This window comes from Salvia hispanica, chromosome 4 (assembly GCF_023119035.1).
Source record: "Salvia hispanica cultivar TCC Black 2014 chromosome 4, UniMelb_Shisp_WGS_1.0, whole genome shotgun sequence".
Lineage (NCBI taxonomy): Eukaryota > Viridiplantae > Streptophyta > Magnoliopsida > Lamiales > Lamiaceae > Salvia > Salvia hispanica.
The window spans coordinates 34,241,119-34,262,653 of record NC_062968.1 but is presented as its reverse complement, the minus strand read 5'-3'; the positions used below and the strand labels follow the sequence as shown (position 1 = coordinate 34,262,653).

Here is a 21,535-nt window from a genome sequence, read left to right as displayed (position 1 = left end):
TACATTTATAATTAATTAAGGTAAACTAAATAATAGCATAAATTTGAAAGTGTAAATTTTTATCTTGATATTCATTATATACCAAAAATAAGAATCATATTCTTAGATATCACATTTCCCAACTATATACTAGTACTATGATAAACAAATAAGAGGACAGACCATGTAATTAAGAAGGTTTGGCAAAAAGCGATATTTTTGTTGGTTGAGATTGTGGGCGTGCAAGACAGCAAGAATAAAATCCAGAGTTGTTGATATATTTCACTACTTATTTCTCTTCCTTTTCAAACCAACCTTTCCTATCACAACTCACAACCACGTTGACTATCTCTCTCCACCAAAATACTATATACTATACACCACCACATGTCATTCAATGGCTAACTGAATATCCTAATCCTTAATTCCACATTATCCTTTAAGGAGACGTGTTAATGCAACTAAGAAACATAATTGGTATACACAAAAGCAAAAATAGTCATGACAAGCCACTTAAGTTTTATAGGAGTATTTTCCAACACGAATATAGTACTATTGAATATGAATGCGGCTACATAGTTGGACATTCACTTCGTTTTGACTTTTATAAATACTTTACAAGTCAAAGTCAAAGTCAAAGTCCCGTTATAAACATAAATAGAACAAAATAAAAGTAAAGTAGTAAACATTCATGCACATAACCATACTCTGTCACAAACTCACAATCTATCTCCAAACCCCATTAAAACGCTTTAGACCAATCAAGCAATATTGATCACATTTAATCTTTTATTTCCATCACAAGTAATCAAAAAATTTGACACATAATTTTTAGACCAAAACCAACACACGATCTATTAATGCTGAACTGTAGATTGAACAATAACAAACATTGCATTTAAAATTTCAAGAGTATGGAACTTCCATCAGTTCTATTCCACTTATCCTGCTTCAGCTAATGCTAACATAGCAAGCTCTCGAAACAAAAACGATCATCGCGCGCCTAGCCTACCTCGTTGTATATCCTGAATCTAAATGTTTATTTTTGTTTATTATATAAAAAAATGTGGTTGGAGAGGATATACAAACTTCAAGCTTCGGACTTAGGCTGCGATTCTGAGCTTATGATTGTGGCTTCACCGTCTATGGGCGATGCAGGAAGCTTGCACACCGCACTCATCTTCTTCACTTCCTCACTAGAGTATATGCAAATCTTCTTAGCCATCTTACAGAATTCCCTGCAAAAGTATATATTGTTAAAGTTGATCATAAAAGAATAGAAGTGATTTCCAAAGAGATGCAATGAGTGAACTACTTACTGCCACGGGTCATCTCCCACAAGCATCATGTCTCCCTCATTGTCAGTATAAACCACCTCCCATTTGTTGCGATGGCGAAGCTCTCCCTTGATAGCAAACATGCTCTCCAGTTCCTCGATGAGGTCATCATAGCCACGGAAAGCAGACAAGTCCATACCACGCCCCACAACATTTCCTTGCATTTGAACCTGATGGGATACGTATAGGCCGTCAGAACTAAATTCTAAATGCACTACCTGTAGTTAGTTAATCAGGGTGAAGTTACCTTGATCCGAGTTCTTGGTGACGAAACCAGCTGTCCCTGAGTATCAGTCGGAGGGGCCTCCATTTGAGCATCCTTTCTCTCTTTTGATGAAGCCAAGAGGTCCACACCTTGTTTATCGTCGGTTTCAGGGCTCTTAGTGCTTGGATGAGGCAAATGCACTTCCTTTTCCAACAGAGGGGAGATTTTGTTCGAGTTGTTCCTCAAATCAAAGCCAAATACACGGCATGCAGTTGCGTTTCCTGACTTTTTTATTTGGTCCAGACATTTCCTTGTCCTTGTCCTTGATGCGATGGGAGAGTTACAAAGTGCAGATTGGGACAAGCTCAGAGAGGTGTTCACCGTTAACAGAGATGACATTGCTCTGCCAGAACGTGGTGCAGAACTCGGGAGGCTGCTGCCATTAAGGTCTTTCTGCTTAGGAGGCCGGAAGACTTGCTTTTTGCTGCTCTGAACGTTGGAACGAATAGGAGATGCAGCAGGAACAGTAGTAGTTTCTACATCAAGAACAGGTCTCATCAGTCACACACAGGTAAACTCTAGTTTTGATATATGATGAGAATATTTTATAAAGTTGTATACCGGTAAGAGGTCTCTCAAGAGATCGAGGCCTTTTGGTTTTCATAGCTGGCTGCGGTGTCTCATCAGCCGAAGGTACAAAGGGCTCGATCTCCCAGGGTGAGACTCTGTCTGGCCGCTGTATAGTTGCTGGTTCATCCCATTGCACCTGATACAGAAATTTATTATTTCATTTTGCTCACACAATAAGCTATGGTATGGAAATTGAAAGCCACCTTGAGCGAACGCCATGCAGAATCCGTCCACTGTGAAGAGCAGTCTCCAACTCCAACGATAGTGCCGGTGAACCTGAAAATATGTAGTTTTCTACCATTCATATCCGATCAATTAAGAAGTAGCAAAAAATAGAGTAATCAGACCTTCTCTCAGGTAAATCTTCTCTTTCAAATCTCATTTGGAAATGCATTCCAACCGCAAATTCATGTTTAATCGCCTCTAAGTACTTATTTATCCCGACAACGAACTGACTTGCTCTGGGCGTACAGTACACGCACGAGATGACACTTGAATCTCAGAAAATTAAGTGAGATTTAAGGATGCAAGAAAAAAATACCGTGGCTTGCAGTAGACTGCGAATATGGTGTGCGTTAACATAGCATGTGATGCAGATGCAAGAACACCAATAAGCATGCTTTGACTGGAGATGACAGCGGGTGGCATAGAGGTCTGACGTTGAGCAAGGTGGCGTGTCCCAACACGCAGCTCCCCATTTTCACCCCTGTAATTCAGAGTTCAAATTAAAATTTATAATAGTGATGTAAGCACGCAAGAAAGGAAAACGAAAAGAATACCTTAGGAAAATAAAACAATCGCCAGCAACCAATTTCTTTGAGCTTACAAACGTGCTCCATCCAGTTGTAAGTAAGTGTCTCTTCGGTTGACCTGACGAGAAGGGGTTATAAAAGGGACATACGCACGTTTGAAAACAAAAAGAAAGTGAAATGCCTGTAGACTTATTACCTCTGAATATGTGCTTGAAATGCCACTCGTGCCCCTGTAGATCTCTGGCAACCAAATCCTGGCTTGGGGTTGGTTGGCTCATATCCTTTGCCAACAAAAATCAGGAATAGCTTTCAATATTATGACTAATACATCTGCTAGAAATATCTTCTTGGTTTCAAACTCGTGCAATTCGCGTACAAACACGAGACGAGTTACTCACCAATGGAGGGAGGCATTCGTTGGCATGCTTCCTAAGCACGGAGAAACCCCCATGCGTGCTTGTGTCGGAAGCAGTCAGAATCTTAGAAAATGTCCGAACAGACGGCTTTGGTGGACCAGGAGGGCGTGCGTGCGGATTCCGGGGCACAGTTTGCTACAAGAATGCACGTGCATTATACACAGAGTACATTCAAGAAGCAATAAACTCATTAACATAACATAGTGCTTACATCTGTATGGGGAAGTAAATTGACATGGGCATAAATTTCATCTGAATCTGGCTCAGCCTATTCATTCAAACCACCATATCATGTGTAAATTTGGAGACAAAAGTGAGGTACCAAAAATGTGGTCTATGCAGAAAAACAATACCATCATTTGCACGTGAGCTACACGACAAAGGATCTTTGGAGGGAGATCGTAGTGAGGGATACGATGATCCAGTTCCTGATTTGTTGAGGCCTCTAACTGTAGAGTAATACACTTGCAGTGAAGAAAAATGAAATATTATATTATTTTAGCAGAGGATCCCCATCCAATATTCGGAGGCTTACTTGTTCAAAGTGACCTTGAGGAAAGTAGTAAACAGTTTCTTCCACCTCAGGAACATTCACCAAAGGCCCTGCACATGCCTTCCATAATTCCCTGTACAGAGCGTCACTTGCCGCATCTACCAAAGATTCATCAAATAAGTCCAATAATTAAAATTCAAATATCCCTTTTTATCACTTTTAATGAACTCCTATTCAATTCTTGATATGAGGCCAAAACCAAATGTCAAGAACATACAACACTTTCAACTTGAAAAACAAGCATTTAACTAAAATGGAACAAAACATAGAAAACTAAATAAAACAACGCAAAACCAAAATAGTGAAACCTGATGAAAAATTTCACTAAACCACCATTTCAAAAGTATATGATTGAAGTAATCATAATAATAGAGAAATAAATAAAAAAAAATCTAAAATCCGAAAAAAGGAAATGAAACATTTTGCTCACCACGTTCTTCAGAGGGTCGTCTTCTCAGGCCATGAGCATGCGCCATTGAAGTAAGTGAAAGAGATGATAAAAACGAGTGAGGGTGTATGGTTGAAGAAGAAACATATAAATAGAAAAAAAGAAAGGCCTTTTCCCTCACTTTCAACCTACCCCGTTTAAGACCATCATCATCACTAATTTTCCATCCTAATTCACATACAAAAAACACTTAATGAATCCCCCTTTTCAATGCATCCCTATAAATGTGTGTGTGCAGCAAATGCTGTGTGTTTGTGGGTAATGGATGCACGAATTCAGCTCTTTTTCTCTCACTTTTCAGTTACAAAACCGCTCTTGCCTTTTCTCTCTTCACTAACCAATTCCCTCCTTCTGCAATTTTCACAATAACACTGCTTTCTTCCACTATTTCAATTAACCAGGGTTGACTAGCATTAGGAAATCCAATAAAAACAGATTGTGCATGCACTTAACAATAATGTTTTCTTTCAAATTTTAACACGTCCTATTATCGTATTTTTAAATTCATTAAATTTTTTAATTCATATGTTAAAAAAGAATTTAAAAAGGGGAAATAATAATATTGAGTAAATTATATTTCAAATGCGCGTAAAAATTGTTGTAAATACATCTTCTTTTTTATTAGTTGAATGCATTTATTGATATTAAAAACTGCGGACCGAAAAAAAAAATGAGAAAACTGTGGTCGTAAAAGTTATAGTAGCTAAGGCGATTCGAATTTTTATTTTATTACATTGGAAAAATCCGTTTTATTAGTAATAGGTCTGGGCGGTAAAAATAATAAATTGTTGTAAAAGCATCTTCTTTTGTATTAGTCGAATGTATTAATTGATATTATAAACTGCGGCTCAAAAGAAAAGGAAAATGTGAAAACTGTGTTCGGAAAGCCATTGGAATTATTATTTTATACATTAGAAAAATCCGTTTTATTAGTAATAAGTTTGGACGGTAAAATAATAACCAAAATTTAAAAAAAAATTTAATTAGTTAATTATCATAATCCTATTTATTCAATTACTAGAGTTGAAAACAAATATATAACCTAAATATGTAAGTAGAATAGAAATTTGTTTAGTTGAATCAAATTTTCAAGAGTATCATTCAAGACTCACTAAAATTATTAATGAACAGAAAAATAAGAGATTTTATTTGAGGTCATTGGAATTGGGATAAGCGACCGGGAAATTTTTGTCGTTTGCATGAATCATTGGGATAAACGCAATAACTCGAGAAAAAAAGAGTATCTTACGGTTATAGTAAATTAATACTCCATATATGATTATATAAAAAGGTGACGTGCGGCGCACGTGCAACGCAGTAACATAGATCATGGGCCTCCCTTGTGGCTCGAGCCATCAGCCCTTTCCTCTACAGTGGCTGCACCCGGCAGCCATGCCCTTGGCTTGCCTCAATGCCTAGTCGCTCCCTCGCTCTCCCATTAATTTTTTTTTATTTTTTTTATTTGGTCTAATTTATTTATTTATTTTCATTTTCCTTCAATTTATTTGTTTTTGTGAAGTGATTATTTTTTGCTTATGAGAGGAAAATAGTGTTCACATTATGTTGACATTATTCAAATTAAATACGTAAATAAATGCAATCGACAAAATATAACTAACTATGCTGGTGAGTAAAAGGAAATGCACTATTGACATATAAATTTAATAGTATATACTTTTGCTAAAATATGTGTTCAAAAGTCAAATCATATATATCGCTAATGTATAAAAACAAAAATCAAACCAATCGCGTATGACGTATTGCGATAGAAAGATTCAAATAATACTCACTTTACCACTAAGTCGTCACGAGCCTCATGTCATAAATGCGGTTTTAAATAAAGTAAAGTCGTCACGAGCCCGATTGTAAATTTCGGTTATTTAACCATCAAAAAAAAAAAGAAAAAAAAGGGGGATTTAAATAAAGCTTCTTTACTTATTCAACCATTATATTATACGTACAAAATTCATTAACGCAATCATTTTACATTACCGTTTTATTACTGTTGTTTCTCTTTTATTATTTTTTCGTTTTTTTATCCTCCATTCTATCCCAAAATCGATTATAAAAATTCAATTTATCACATAATTTTATTCACACCAAAAAAATAATTTCTCACTCATTTTTCTCTGTAAACATTTTCATTTGCACTCTAAAAATTAAATAATGTGATTTTTAATATAATTTTAAGTTTTTAGTATTTTAATTATGTGATTTTTATTTTTTAGGATTTTGTAATGCAATTTAAATTTTTTTACTAAAACTGTATTAATGAATTGTAGTTTTACTAGTTGTATTTTTAAATTAAAGAAATGATATAGTGAGACAATGAAAAGGGAAGGGAAGAGAAGACAGAAGTGATGGTTAAGAGATGAACAGATGTTCTTATTGTCTCTTGAATAAGGGATGAGGTAAAAAGTGGTGTGGAGCCATGAATAATGAAGGGAAAAGATGTTGCGGATGGCCTAATGAGATTTCAACTTTGGAATTCACATAATTAAATATTATTACTCCATCCGTCCATGATTAAATGTTCCATATCTGACAGGCATGGGTGTTAAGAAATTGTTTGACTTTATAAAATAAAGTGGATAGAAAAAGTTAGTGAAATATGGACCTAATTTTATATGTTGGTTTAATAATAAAATGCAAGTTAATTTTCAATTTAAAACCATAGTTAAAAAAAAAAAAAAAAAGTTTACCCTTAGGCGGCGGCGGCAACGGTGGCATGTTTAAACAGACATGAGGAATAATATTGTTTGTTCATTTGTCGCTTTTCTGACGACGATATGGAAAGTGTTGGCCGTTGTAACAAGGTTCAATATTCCAAATAAAATAGTAGTTGTGGAAGAATCGGGAGTCGTTTGGTTTGGCTTGTCTCGTTCCCTTCCTATAGACGTACTTAAATTGAGAAAAATGCTTGATAGATAATTTGGTTTGATGTAAAAAATTGTGTGATGAATGAGTCTATTGATAGATGATTTAAAAATGAAAACAAAAATGAAAATACTTTTTGAAAAAAACGGTGCTCGTGCCGCTCGCGAGCTCGTCACGTGCCGTGCAAACAGCACGAGCCCAACTCATCCCCAAGGCACCGTTTTGCATGCTCTTAGTAGATAATGCTATCCACATTATTATTAATGTTTAATGAGTTGTAATGATTGGTCATTGTAGTATAAGTTATAAATAAATTGATTTAGATGGATAATGAGTTTGGACAACTTTTAAAAATGAAAAATCTACATATTTTTATGGGATGGACGGAAATGGAAAGTTTACTTATATTTATGGGAAGGACAGATATATATTAATCCTTCTTTTATGTACAATTAACTTTCTTAAACAAAAAATAAAACAAACATTTTAGTTGAAGAAAAGAATCAAAAGAAGAAAAATACTTAGTTGGATTTTAAATTTCTATGTCATTATAATTTTTTATCTCACTCCAAATCAAAAGTTATGAATCCATTATTGGGCTTCACATCTCGAAAAAAAAATGGAAAAAGGGCTTATATGAGCCAACGTGGAACCCGTGGGTTTCAAGAATTACTTTGGTATATTTAAGTGTTTCTTTTATTTACAAACATATGTTACTATTTTGAGTAAAAGCCAAACGTGGTCTCTAACATATGGTCGTTTTATCAATTTGGTTCTTAACATTATCTTTTTGATTATTTGGTCCCTCACAAATAAATTCGGACTCAAATCGATCCTCACTAAACAGAACCGTCAAAAAATAGACGATGGCCGCAATTTGACTATATTAAATTACTAATGATAATTAATTATACCTAATTATAATTCTTTTCCTATTAGCAAAATTGGAAAAAAGATAGTATCAGTTGCAAAATGAAATGAATAATTTAGTAATTTAATATAGTCAAATTGCAATCACAGTCTATTTTTTGACGGTTATGTTAAGTGAGGACCAATTCAGGTCCGAGTTTATTTGTGAGGGACCAAATAATCAAAATGATAATGTTAAGGACCAAATTGATAAAACGACCATATGTTAGGCACCACATTTGGCCTTTACTCTACTATTTTCTATGTAAGGAGATAGACCACTTCTCCGTGCAACCTATGATTTATGTAATTTTATCCTAAAAATAAAAATAATAAAAGAAATAAAATAGAGATAAATATATTTTTTATTTTTTTACTAATTTGTCATCTTAATTATGACAAATCAAAGAAAAAGTAGGTCAGCTTTGATAAAAACAGAGAAAGTATATTTTAGGAAATTAAGATGGATTATAAGATCAAGTTATATTTTCGGTTTGGGGATAGGACCATTAGACGTTATTATGAAGAGTGAACTGCATAAATGGTACCTGGTCTTCTACTTTCGCATAAAAATGGTACCTGATCTTTATTTTATATCGTTTTTGGTACCCTATGACAAAAATAACCCTAGGTACCAAACATGTGATTTTTTTGTTACGGGGGATATTTTTGGAAATTTTAATTAAATAGAACCAAATTTGTGATTTTTTTCCTTCCTTTCTTATTTCTTTTTTTCTTCTTTAGTTTATTCTTCTTTCTTTTTAGTATTTTATCTTCCTTTCTTCTTTCTTTTTTTTCCTTAGTTTATGTTTCCTATTTTTTCTTTTCTCTTCTTTTTCTCCTTTCTTTTTAATGTTTTATACATACATCTAATTGCATTCATAATATAAATCAATAACAAAAACACCTAATTAAATTAATTATTTAAAGTAATTAAATCAATTGAATATTTTTAATTAAATTATTTATACTTATTTTAGGATTGAAACACCCAACTAAAAATATACAACTCTTTATCATTATGAATACAATTCACAATTTTAGATTTTGATTAAGACCTTACTGAATAGTTATTAATTTAATATAAAATAATACTTAATTATTATTTATTAATTAATACTAGTTTTTACTATTATAACAATAATATTATTATAATAATTAAATATAACTATAACTATAAAGATTAAATAAATTTAAATGATATTAAAAAATAAATTAATTATTAATTTATAATATCAAAATAATAATAATAATAATAATAATAATTAATAATAATAGTATAAAGAGTGAGAAGAATGAGAGAAGGTATTATAATATCACTTTTGGTACTAGTTGTGTCAATGCCCAAAATACCATTTATGACATAAATGGAAAAATGAATTTGTTTAGAGGGTACTTTGGGGTGAAAATTGCATCAGGTACCAAAAATGTGATTAATAGGTACCAAAAACGATATAAAATAAAGATCAGGTACCATTTATGTGCGAAAGTGAAAGATCAGGTACCGTTTATGTAGTTCACTGAAAGCTCATTAGTGCCACGTGGCTTATCCATTAAGTGATGACGTATTCATACCACACTACTACCATGCCCAGCTTGTTCCGTGGGATGGACCCAAATTATGTGCCCTATCTTTCAACCATAACCATTAGCTTTCCCCTTTATTCTAATAATAAATAAATATTTTTATATTCACAAATAAAAATCCAATTTTTTTCATTTTGGTACGTTCATGAATCACAGTCTCAATGCACACTTATATTATAAATAGTACTAGTAAGTTGTTTACATATTACATTAACTTAGTTTACTCGCATTTTATTATATAAAATTAATATATAAAGTAAAACTCACATTTCACTATCTTTTTCGACTCACATTTCATAAAATTCGTACCAAACTCAGTTACAACTTTTAATGACGGACGAACGGAGTAAAAACATTAAAAGGTGAAGCTTTCCTTAGCTGAATAGGAAAATAATTGTGGAGAGTCAAAATCGAATTTTTTTAACTAATAACGTGTGTTGTCTTTGCTTGCTGAGTTTGTGAGGCATCCTTGTTAATATAAAAATTTTAACACCAATAGTTAAAGCTCATATATGTGAGTAAATGTGCGTAGCAAAAATAAATCATGAGGGCTGAGGGCTCATCTATGGTAGGTGGATCATAATAAAGAAAAATATGCTATATGATTATATTTACGTTTGCATCCCATGATGACTAGGTTACCAAATAGTAGTAGATATATTTCTTCTAGTTTTCGTCGTCCAAAAATATTCGTGAATGTTGATATGTGTTATATTATATGCAATTTTCTACCCACTTTTTGGGCTCTAATTTTTTCATTTTTTGTTAACTTTTCGGAGGTCTTCGTCGTCCTTTAACAATTTTTTAATAAAGAGTGAACCATTTATGTGAATTTTATATTAACATCCGTACCTTTAATTATTAAACAATATTTAGGCGGCTATTTTTTTTTTAGTTTTGGAGAACATAATGGCTGTGATGTGTGGAAAGGACAAAATGGTGACCATAAACTACAACAATGATTTTTGGAAACAATTTTCCTTGTCATAATAATAATAATATGTTATATTCGATTGTTCATATTAGTTGTGATTTTTATCGATCTTCTCAGCGTATAAAATTGGGTGTATTCTAAATTCAAATTGGATTAGTACTAGTATACTTAGGGAAGCAAGGAATATGAAAACTGTAAAATTTTCAAATTAATTATATACTCCATCTGTCCCATTAAATATGCAACGTTTGCTTTTGCGCAATTATTTTGGTATAATTATAATAAATAACAAAAGTGGTGAGTCCCATTTATATTATTATCTTTTTTACTTTATTTTTTCTTCACTTTAACTATTTATTATTATTTTTTCAAAACATGTGTGAAAAAGCAAACATTTCATTTCTAATGGGATAGAGGGAGTACTATATTGGTCTATTTGCACTCTTAACTTAAAGTGCCTTTCATTGCATTCATCCAAGTTCCCATAGCTAAAAATGAGTTTGATTAATTATGTAAAATCTAAATCTCTTAGAAAGTGTGAGTGTGACCAATCATTTAGAGGAGACAACTTAGAATGCACATGATAGTAAATTAATTCAAAAATCATGGTCGCACGGATGAGAATAATATAATGAAATGGGTAATAGACTAATAGTGTGCGGAATCCGAATCATAGTCTTAAGCTCCTTTTATTATGCTATAATGTTTCACTAAATCTTGGACCAGAAAACAACTCAATCAACTAAATAACCCTTCAGCCTTCTTCATTAACATCATCAACCTTAATTTTTTTCCCAAGGAAAACACTTCTCTTCACATTTTTATTTTCTTTCCTTTTTAAGCTGCGACTTGATATATTGGTAATCATGGAAATATGTTAGTAATTTTAAAAAGTTGATAGAATCTACAAGAATTTGTACCACAAAATCCACAATAACATTTTCTCCCACTCTTTTTAGGCTTGTGAGAGTGTAATTGACTCTTTTAGACGCCTGCAATTGATATATTTAAATTATAATCACGACATCATCATTCTGCGTTAAAGCACGATCTATATTTCTGAAAAATGAAGTTATAAGAACACATGAACGATTGAACTAACCTATTGAATACTATACATGTTAATATGTTATCCATTAATAAGAATAAAAATGGGAAAAGGGGAGGAGATGTTTAAAGTCTCGTGCACTTTAGTATGGCTTACTTGGAGTACTACAAACAAACACTACTCTCAATAAGGCTGATTAGGCTATTATATTGACCTCTTGCAAGGATTATTATTTTACTCCTACAACTTACTAAGTAGAGTATGTCTCAATATGCATGATAAGATCTTCAAAATTTATCCCACTTGCAATTTCCATGAAATCTTTTACATATTCTTCAGATTTTATCTTGGGGGAAGGAAATACCATTGACCACTTTTTTCTCAAGTTGAAACATTGCACATAAAGTGAGACTATGATTTCTTGATTATTTGAGGTGACTGATTCACAGTAAATATGGAACGAGTTATGCGTAGAGATTAGAAAACATGTTGAAAGTTAAACATATTTCAAATTATGAGATTTTGAAATTTTGACAATTTATTTTCTTGGTTATGTAATTATGGAAATGATAGAATGATGATTAGGTGATTGACAATTAAGTAGTACTAGTAAAATTGGAGTAAAAGACAAACCACTAACAATGAGATATGGATTTTGACTTTTGACTTTTGACTTTTTAGACAAAAAATAAAATGAATAATCATTTCTCTAAATTTTAATACTACTCATATTTATTAGTTGCGGGGATAATATTAAAATGACCTTTTGTTCCTCGCAAAGGTCTCTTTCTCCTCTTAATCAGACCACTATTAACGATAATTAAAGCTAAACCAATCTTATCGAGGATTCTCTATAACATTTGAATTACTAGATTTGATACCACTAATTCGTCAAATTTGGCCCTAGCCCTTGATCCGATTATGTATTCCTTCCGATTCCAATTCTCCAATAACGATGTTCTATATTAAAAATTATGAGAATCGCCCAATTCCAAAAAAATCCATCTATTTATCTTCTTTTGTTTTTCGTTGTGAAAAAATTTGTGATTTGTTAATATTTAAAATTTCCATCTATTTATCAAATTTATGATTTAAATTAAGGCATATAGACAAATGCACAAAACATTTGAAATCATAGGAAGCAGACATTATAGAAGAAGCACAACCCATTATCTAAAGAAACCGACTCATAGATAGATTGATAGAGCAATAGAAAATTAGAATTTCATCACAAGACATGACAGACAGAAATCGACACATACAGCTTGAGAAGAAGCAAAATGTCAATGACTTTGGCCCTCAAGTAAACCAGAGACTCGGTTTCTGTCTGTGTTGCTTCACATCACAGAACAGAACAAAAAGTTCCATGCAGCTATATAAAAATCGACAGTCTCCTTGAACCATTCATATGACACAGGTAGTTGTTGTTGATAGTTCCATCCAGGGGGACTTAATTCTCATGACCCCACAAGACAAGAAATTTTCCAGACGTAGGACTTGTCAAGAACAGCGGATAATGAAACGACCCAGACCACAAAAAAATATACCAGAAAATTTCCAATTTCATCCAAACATGATCCTGACAAAAAGAGAGGGAAAAAAACAAGTTAGGAACTAAAATAAGAAGCTAGATGAGTATTTCCATAACAAGAATGCCAGCGAGAACGACATAAACAAACAACTAAACGGAGATGCCAACACATGGAGTTAAGTTTTGCACAAAATAAAAAGAAAGATGTTTTATATGAATGGCGGCCCTAATGTGCAGCCTTATGTTGCAAGGACCATCAGAAACAGAAATCACAGAAAAGGGCTTATTTAGATTTTTAATGTGTTTCTAAAGCTGCCTTCACTAAAACTCAGAAACTGCTCAGAGTAAGGTGATGCAGTAGAATTTCATTGTTACAGACATACAAAAGCCTTTACATTTTACAAGTGCATAAAGTATCAAAGCCAGCGGCAAGAGTAATAACAGAACAGAATCCAGGAGTTAACCTTGAACAAAATTAATAATGGTGTTGCAGGCTAGGAAGCCATTTGTGGAAAACCAACATGAAGTAGAAACTAATCTTGTGTCTGTGGTCATCAAACACATAAATATCCCTAACATCCCAAGACATGGAGGTAATATTTAGGCTCTACCTTATACAGATGTTCAGCTATGAGAAAATATGCATATGTGAAATAGAAATAAGTTCACTAAAGAATTCTAGAGGGCAGCAAAGCATTTTTTCTTTTTCCTTTCTCATACTTGTACCCTTTTTCATGGTTTGGCAAGACCAACACCAGAAATTATTGTCCCAACCATATAGGTGTAATCTCACAAACAGAAATACACCAAACATCTTATCGCCAACATGGGCAACAAGTGTAATCGCACAAACAGAAATACACATAGATACTCGGATTATATGTATAGATGGAAGCATAACATGTAATGGTCTTAAAATCTCACTAGTCATTTCTATCCTTTTGTCATGGTTCGAGACATAGCTGCACCCACCCAAAAAAGCATGCCTTGGACAATGAACCCCCCAACACACTTAAAAGGTTAGTATGAAATGGTGATATTTAATTAGTTGTACCACTTTCACATGCCAGTGTGCCACCCACATTCTTCTGCATCCAATGAATATTGCACTCTATTACGAGAACAGTTGGCAAACCTCCTAACTGTCTAAAATAAGAATTCTTACTGTAACACCCTTAGCTAGATGGCATCTAACATATAGGACAATCTATAAAGACCAAGAGGTCTCAAGTGTTCCAAATAATATAGAAAATAAACAATTTTCAAGTTGTAAAGGGGGAAAAGAGTGTTTCAAATGGTACGACTTACGTAAGGTTAATTAGTCCTCAAACTATGGTGACGGTGTAGGTGTTGCAAAGTTGAAGTAAAGCAGCTTGATTAGCTGGATCAAGATTTCCTGCAATAATCCGAGGCAATGCTCCAGGGGAGTGAGAAGAAAGATTTGCTAAAGATGCAACCAAAAATTGCTTTGGATCTTTGATGTCTGGCAGAGGGTCCTCATCTTTCCTGCCAGCATTGCGCAACTGGAACCGTGCAGCATTAGAACCAATAGTTTCACTAAAAATTGGTTCCTCAGGCTCCTCTTCCACTCTGTCCTCCTCTGGACGTGAAAGGAGTGTAACAATGCTGTCAAGCATTTTTCCCCAAAGTTCTGAATGTGATGGTGGCAGAGACTCACATAAGATCCTAATTGACGCTACTGAAGCTAACTTCAGCTCCATTGAACCCGTGATTGCCTTAAGGTCAGGTATCCAAACTTTCTCCAAAATTTGGAAGAAAACATCGGGCTGCACAGCATTCATCGAGCCAACAAGTTTCTCAGGACCATGCTTCACCAGAAAAAGTGACATAAATATAATAAGAGACTTAACGATCTTCGTTGTTTTGTTATTCTGAAGCAGCTGAAACAGGGTAAACCATATATGGCTAATGTGGGCAGAGACAACATCATAACCAAGATTTTCAATCACAGTATTGAGCACATAAAATCCTTGTTCAGCAGTACTCCGAGATGAAACTAAATTTTTAAATATTCCAAGAATATTTGATAAACACCCCTGCTGATTTAACTCATGTGGAGCCTTCCTAAGGAAAGCCTGGAGCAAGCGAACAAGAGAAGGTACATTAGCAGACTTTTTCCATGAATCTTGAAGAAGGAGTATTGCAAAAATATCCATATAATTCCCTGGTAAAGGAGATCGATTGAATTCCACAAGCTGAGCTAGCAGCTGGAATGCATAAGGGAAGAACTCAGTTATATCTCTCGATAAGATCACCTGTAGGATGGGCAATAAGCTTGTTTCAAAAGCTGAAATAATAGATGGGTCTTGCTCACAAGCCCTCCTGATTAAAAGAGCAACGGAATCAAACAGATGATGATTAAAGTCTGGGTTTTTGGGATTTTCGCAAACTTTAGATAGAACAGTAGCCAGACCATTGGTGCAAGGTAATGCAACCTCATGTGAAATATTAGCAACTCCAAGAACCCTCACAATGCACCTCATCACATAATGGTTCTCCTCCGATTCTGCCTTTTGTAAGGCACCAAAAAGATTGGTCATTAATGCCAGCAGAAATGGGCTAATATCTTCAGCTGAATATCTAGCCCTCCCACCTTCATCTTTAACTAGAAGGAGTTTCTCAATGCAGCTAGCAGCATATGAATGAACCACGTTTGACTCAGAAACCAGGAAGCGGACAACATCAGGAAGCAGTGAGACTGCAACAGCTTTTGGGATCTGGTTCCTGAACATTGTGAAGAATTTCAAAGCACCAGCTTTCAACATAGGAAATCCATCAACATCTTGATTTCGCAGCTCTGGCACAACAACAGACCCAAAGAAGCTCTCAACATCCACCAGGTCAGTGGAAACCGAGGTGCCACTAGCTTTCTTTGTGGCAAGAGAAACAACCAAGTAGATAGCACAATCTTTGTGCTTCCAATTAGCTGCCGGATTCTGAGAAAATGAGGCTAGAAGACCCTGTATCTGAGCAGAAACCTTTTCAGCCACCCTCTCCTTATAGTTCAAAGCAATTCCCTTAAGGAGTTCACAAGCAATCCTCCTCCTGGTTTCTAAATCACTGCCTTCCATATCTCTTCTAATGAACTCAATGTAATTCATCTCAAAAAGCTCCTCGTCCTCATCCCTTAGCATCACATTAGGAATCACTACATTCTGACATATCTGCTGCAGAATATCATCCCTTGCGAACAAAGTATGATGAACACTTGTACTAACTGTCGTCAAAAACTTAATAGCAGTCACAGTGAGACTCTCCCGACTAGACGAATTAGAGGCAGCCACTAAGAGTCCCCACACAGCCTCCACAAACCCACTCAAATACCTTTGAAATGGCTCCTCGTCTCTCTTCATGTACAGGCTAATATTCTCACAAACCACAGCCCTCAAGTCATCAACTACTGCAAGCCCGTCACTTCCACTATCTTCCAAAGCAGAATATTTCACCGTCAAGTATTTATTGAACTCAACCATCCATTCATCCATATGATCCTCAAAAAACTCCGGCAAATCCACATAATTGAAAGAATGAAAAATCCAACAACATAAGGTCTGCGACTCTATATAACCCTTTAGAACAATAGCACTTGCAGATCCAGAAGCCACAGCCTGGTCTAGATACCGTGCAGTCCGCTGGAACACTTGTAACAATGGGCGAGAAAAGTTATCAAGACAATACTTGAGATCGAGTAAGAGATCATTTGTCGTATACTCGTATCGAAACTTCTTGAGCAAGGAATCAACCGTAGCTAAAATTCCATTGACTGAAACATAATCATTTGCCTGACTCAATTCATCCAATGTCACAACCAATTCAGGCAACAAAGCCCGCCATTGCTTAGGGAAATCGTGGTTCCCGATGACAGTCAAAGCTTCACTAAGCTGAGCTTGAATTTTAGGCGTCGCAGTAACCATGAGCCTAACTATCAAACCTTTAATTTGTTCCTTCTCCGTGTCAGGCACAACCACCCGGTCAGGGTCGTCGGGATTCTGCGCCCAGCGAGCTTTGAGGTGGTTCTTAAAGTTAACAGCGGCAGATTGGCGGATCTGCTCATCGACAGCAGGCTCGGCGACCAGGCGGAGAACCGCGAGGCCATAGTTTGGCCGATCGGCGGCCTCCGCCAAGGCCGCCTCCGCGTGGCGACGGGGCTCGGGGAGAGGCGACAGAGTGTTGATGAAACACTGGGACAGGAAGTGTAGGGTTTCGGCGTTCCACTCCATTGCCATTTCACAATCAGTGAGGGTTAGGGTTTAAGGTAGGTTTTGAGATGATAATCTAAAAACCAATAGGCAAGAGATATTCCTTAACACATACTCCTAGTATGATAATCTACAGATTTAGCAGAGAGAGAATACCTGAGCTGAAAGTTACAGCAAAGGCACAAATATAGAATTTGAAATAGGGTAAGGAAGCAAGAGGAGGGAGGGAGGAGGGGCATTGAGAATTATTATATGCAAGGAATTCAAAAAGGAAAATAAAAATAGTGCATCTTTTAATTGGTGCTTGTTATGTTAACCGTTCAGATATTGGGCCCTTGAACTCATGTAAGTATTAAACTCGATAAACCATGCTCTTAATACCATCGCCAACTATTTACGCCAAACTCAAATATATTTTTGAGTGTATATCATATCAAAAATTAGTTTTACTCCAACTATTTACATCAAATTCAAAATTTACACTATTTTTATGTTTTTGTCTCACAAAATTTTTGCAGTAACACCATATTTAATGTTGTTTCAAAAAACACAAAAAATGAGTTTGAGTTTGGTGTATGGTCAGAGAAGATAGTTATACCAAAACTTATTTTTGGAGTATGGTTGGAGATGATCTAATACAACATAAAAGGGAAAAATTCTGGAAATAATTGTGTTAAATGGAAGATATTTTTTTTTATTCTGCAAATGTTGTTACGCATTCGAATGTATAATTAAGTACTCCCTCCGTCTGTGGATAAGAGTCGTGGTTGAGTTGGGTACGAGTTTTAAGAAAAGTTTTGAGTGTAATAATTGAAGTGTGTGATAGTGGAATGTGGGACCTATTTATATTATTATTTGCTTTATTCTTTGGAATAATGAAATCTAACATTAAGAGAGAGAGTGAGAAATTGCAATCAAAGTGATTTTTTTTAATATAAAATTAATTGCAGCTTCTAAATTAAGGAAATAGTGAGGTCATTTTTTATACTCCTAAGATAAAATGTCTAACCAGGACTCCTAATAGCGGACGGGTGAAAATAGCCAACCGGGACTCCTATTCGCGGACGGATGGAGTAACTTATAATATACTTTGGAGGAAATATTTTTTAAAACAAAATAAAGAAGTATCTATGAAAAAGATTTAATAGATTTGTGTCTATATAGAACTATGATTAGATTGATTTTTATGCATTTGATTTATAATATATAGTTTAGAGAATATTTAAAAAGACAACATAATAGAGTAAATGAAAAAAAAATAGAAGATATGTCTATAAAACCTTATATTTTGTAGGGATACGAGGGGAAATGATATGTAGGAGTGGGCAAAAAATTGAAAACCGAATATCCGAATTAAACCAAACCGAAATTTTAAAATTTGGTTCGGTTTTTCGTTTCAGTTCGGTTCTGGCGAAAAAAAAAACCGATAAACCAAATAACCGAATTATATTTTAAATATAATTATATATATACATATTCTATTAATTTAATATATTGTATTATATAATTTATATTCTTTTAATATCTTTTCTATATAATATGTATTCTATTAATTTTATATTTATATTTTATAGATATATATATTCTATTATATAAAATAAAATATATTATTAGGCAGGTTAGGGTGTCACCACCCCTTAAAATAACACTATACCACCATTCCTAGCCAATCATTTGTACACGTGGACGAATAATAAACTGCTACGTGGCAAAAAATCTGGAAAAAGACGATTCAGCAATATGCTGGTCTTTAATTAGCAATATTTCTTGTCCAACAATATCCGACACACTATACAGCAATCTATAGATTGCTGTGTAGTGTTTGTAATATTGTTGTGTAGCGTTTATAATATTGCCGTATAAGAGGTGTCACGGTGTCAATTTAAGAGGGGTTGTCATTTTAACACAAACCTATATTAATATATATATATATATGTGTGTGTGTGTTTTTTTGGTTTTTTCGGTTTAGTTCGGTTTTCGATTTTTCGGTTTTGATGTTTCGGGTTCAGTTCGGTTTGGGTTTTGAACTAAATTCGATTTTTCGGTTTTGGTTTAGTTTGGGTAAAAACCGAACCGAAACCCCAATGTTCACCCCTAATGATATGTTTGTTACACACTTTAAGCATCATCCTCATTTGGAGCACACTTAACATTGTTTGTTTTATTTTATATATTTTGTTTGAATCTAATATATTATAAAATTTATTGTTAATTTTAATTTCAAAAAAAAAAAAAAAAAAAAAAAAAAAAACTACTTTCACTGAAACAAAAACAAAATAGCAACATTAAACTAGCAAGCACACCTTAGCATTGAACTTAGCTCAATGTTGAGACTTTGTAATATTCAACATGAGTCAAAAGTCGTCTTCTCACCAACTCTAACCGAGTATATATGATAGGATATTTAGTCCTATCGGTTTTGAATGAGCACACGTTTGTATGAAAGAAAACAAGAACAAGCCCTAGCAGCAACTAGGGTTTGGAGAGAAACAAGGTTTCGAGAAAAGAACGTTTTATTTCTCAATTCTCGATGATTTTGACTCTCTAATGGACTCTATTATATAGAGTCCGGACCCTGCTTGATTCGACTCTTACGATTCGGGAAAGAATCAAGAAGAAAACCCGAAAAGATTTATAAATTCTAGCTACCAAAAATACTATTGTTCAAAAGGAAATAAAAATAATTATGCATAAGGAAAATAAATAACAGCAAAATATTGATCTGTATCTAGCACTCATAATCTTTGAATTTCGCAGGCTTCGACCTGTTCCTCTTGGACTTGCGGCTCTTGCTCGAACTGCTCGGCATCCTTGTACTTTCCACGTCCGTTTTGTCGATGCTCTCAACCTCTGACTGATCCGGTTCCATGTTGTCGTGCTCATCGACCAAATGTGGCTTCCCCGTCGTTGTAGGGTCTAGGGTCGTATCAATATACTAGAGGCTAAAAATAACAAATAAAAAAGATGAAAAATACTTCAAAAACGCATCTAGGCTTGCCAGTGGGTCACCAAGTTTGAACTCATCGACTCGTTATAGTCCAACTCTAGTATATGAAATGCATAGAATCTTTTGAAGTGTGGTGTGTGGACTCTTCACAAAGAAGAATTCTAGTTAGCTCACTTCACGCAAATCTCTCTATAAACACCTCTTCACACATCAATTTTTTCAATCAAAGTTCTAGAGTCATGGTAGTAGGTGACAGTGTACAGAGTGGAAAGTGAAATGCCTTCAATCGAGGATAGCAAGATTAGATGTAGAAGATTTGAATAGAATGGAGACCACAGATTAAGCTGACCCTTATACGGTTTACAAATAATTCTAGAATTAGTGTAATACTTGGACTACATTACGATGATTAGTCATAATGTATAACATTTGTTTTTTTTTTAAATTTCCATGTAGGAGTAGTATTTGTCAACATAAATAAAGTTACAATTATATAAATTATTATAATTAAATAATTTTATTCTTATTTTATCATTTTAATGAATAAAATATTCAGATTTTAGATTTAATATAAGAATCATATAATTTATTTTTATTATGTTAATTTTCTATATATTATATAAAAGACACTTCCGCTTACGTATCCAGTAAGGAACAAAGGTGTACAACTATACCCCAAAGCTTTAGATAATGGAGTACACACTAAAATCCCCTTTCTAACATAAAATATTAGTGGTCTAGTGGTATTCTCCTTCCTTCGCAAAGTAGGGAAGTGGGTTCAATTTCTTCTAGCCCCAATTTATATTTTAAATAAATTTATCTTTTTGTCATTTATTTACACTCGCTTTTATTGCTTTGTTTTTTAATTTTTATAATTTAAATAAATTTGTCCTTTTGTCTTATTTTTTACACTCTTCCCACGTTCTTTTATGGCTTTATTTTTTAGACTTGTATAAATTAAAATAAAATTTTTATTGGAAAATATAAGCATGCATTATGTGCTTTTTTCAATAAGTGAAGTTTTGCACAAATAAGTGAAAATATGATTTTTTTTGGTAAAGATAGCACACTTTACAAAAGCTAAAATAAATTTTTCATAATATACTCCCTCCATCCCATAGAAATAGGTTATATTTTTTTTTTGTCCGTCCCATAGAAATAG

General features: G+C 34.0%; 2 protein-coding genes across 2 annotated transcripts; both read right to left on the bottom strand.

The window, feature by feature from the left end:
- Nucleotides 1–876: 876 nt before the first annotated feature.
- On the bottom strand, nucleotides 877–4,398 carry LOC125185683 (auxin response factor 18-like). Its single transcript, XM_048082263.1, has 14 exons — nucleotides 4,303–4,398; nucleotides 3,855–3,970; nucleotides 3,673–3,768; nucleotides 3,531–3,587; nucleotides 3,302–3,454; nucleotides 3,100–3,184; nucleotides 2,931–3,021; nucleotides 2,693–2,857; nucleotides 2,499–2,612; nucleotides 2,355–2,427; nucleotides 2,143–2,287; nucleotides 1,564–2,057; nucleotides 1,299–1,486; nucleotides 877–1,217 (listed from the first exon to the last, which is right to left on the bottom strand). The coding sequence occupies exons 1-14, from the start codon at nucleotides 4,346–4,348 to the stop codon at nucleotides 1,070–1,072; spliced, it is 1,971 nt and encodes a 656-aa protein (XP_047938220.1). The 5' UTR covers nucleotides 4,349–4,398; the 3' UTR covers nucleotides 877–1,069.
- An 8,451-nt stretch (nucleotides 4,399–12,849) lies between these two features.
- LOC125222313 (exportin-2-like) lies at nucleotides 12,850–17,669 on the bottom strand. The gene is made up of 2 exons (XM_048124842.1): nucleotides 14,515–17,669; nucleotides 12,850–13,254 (listed from the first exon to the last, which is right to left on the bottom strand). Exon 1 carries the CDS (start codon nucleotides 17,451–17,453, stop codon nucleotides 14,532–14,534), a length of 2,922 nt encoding a protein of 973 aa, XP_047980799.1. The 5' UTR covers nucleotides 17,454–17,669; the 3' UTR covers nucleotides 12,850–13,254; nucleotides 14,515–14,531.
- Nucleotides 17,670–21,535: the final 3,866 nt, after the last annotated feature.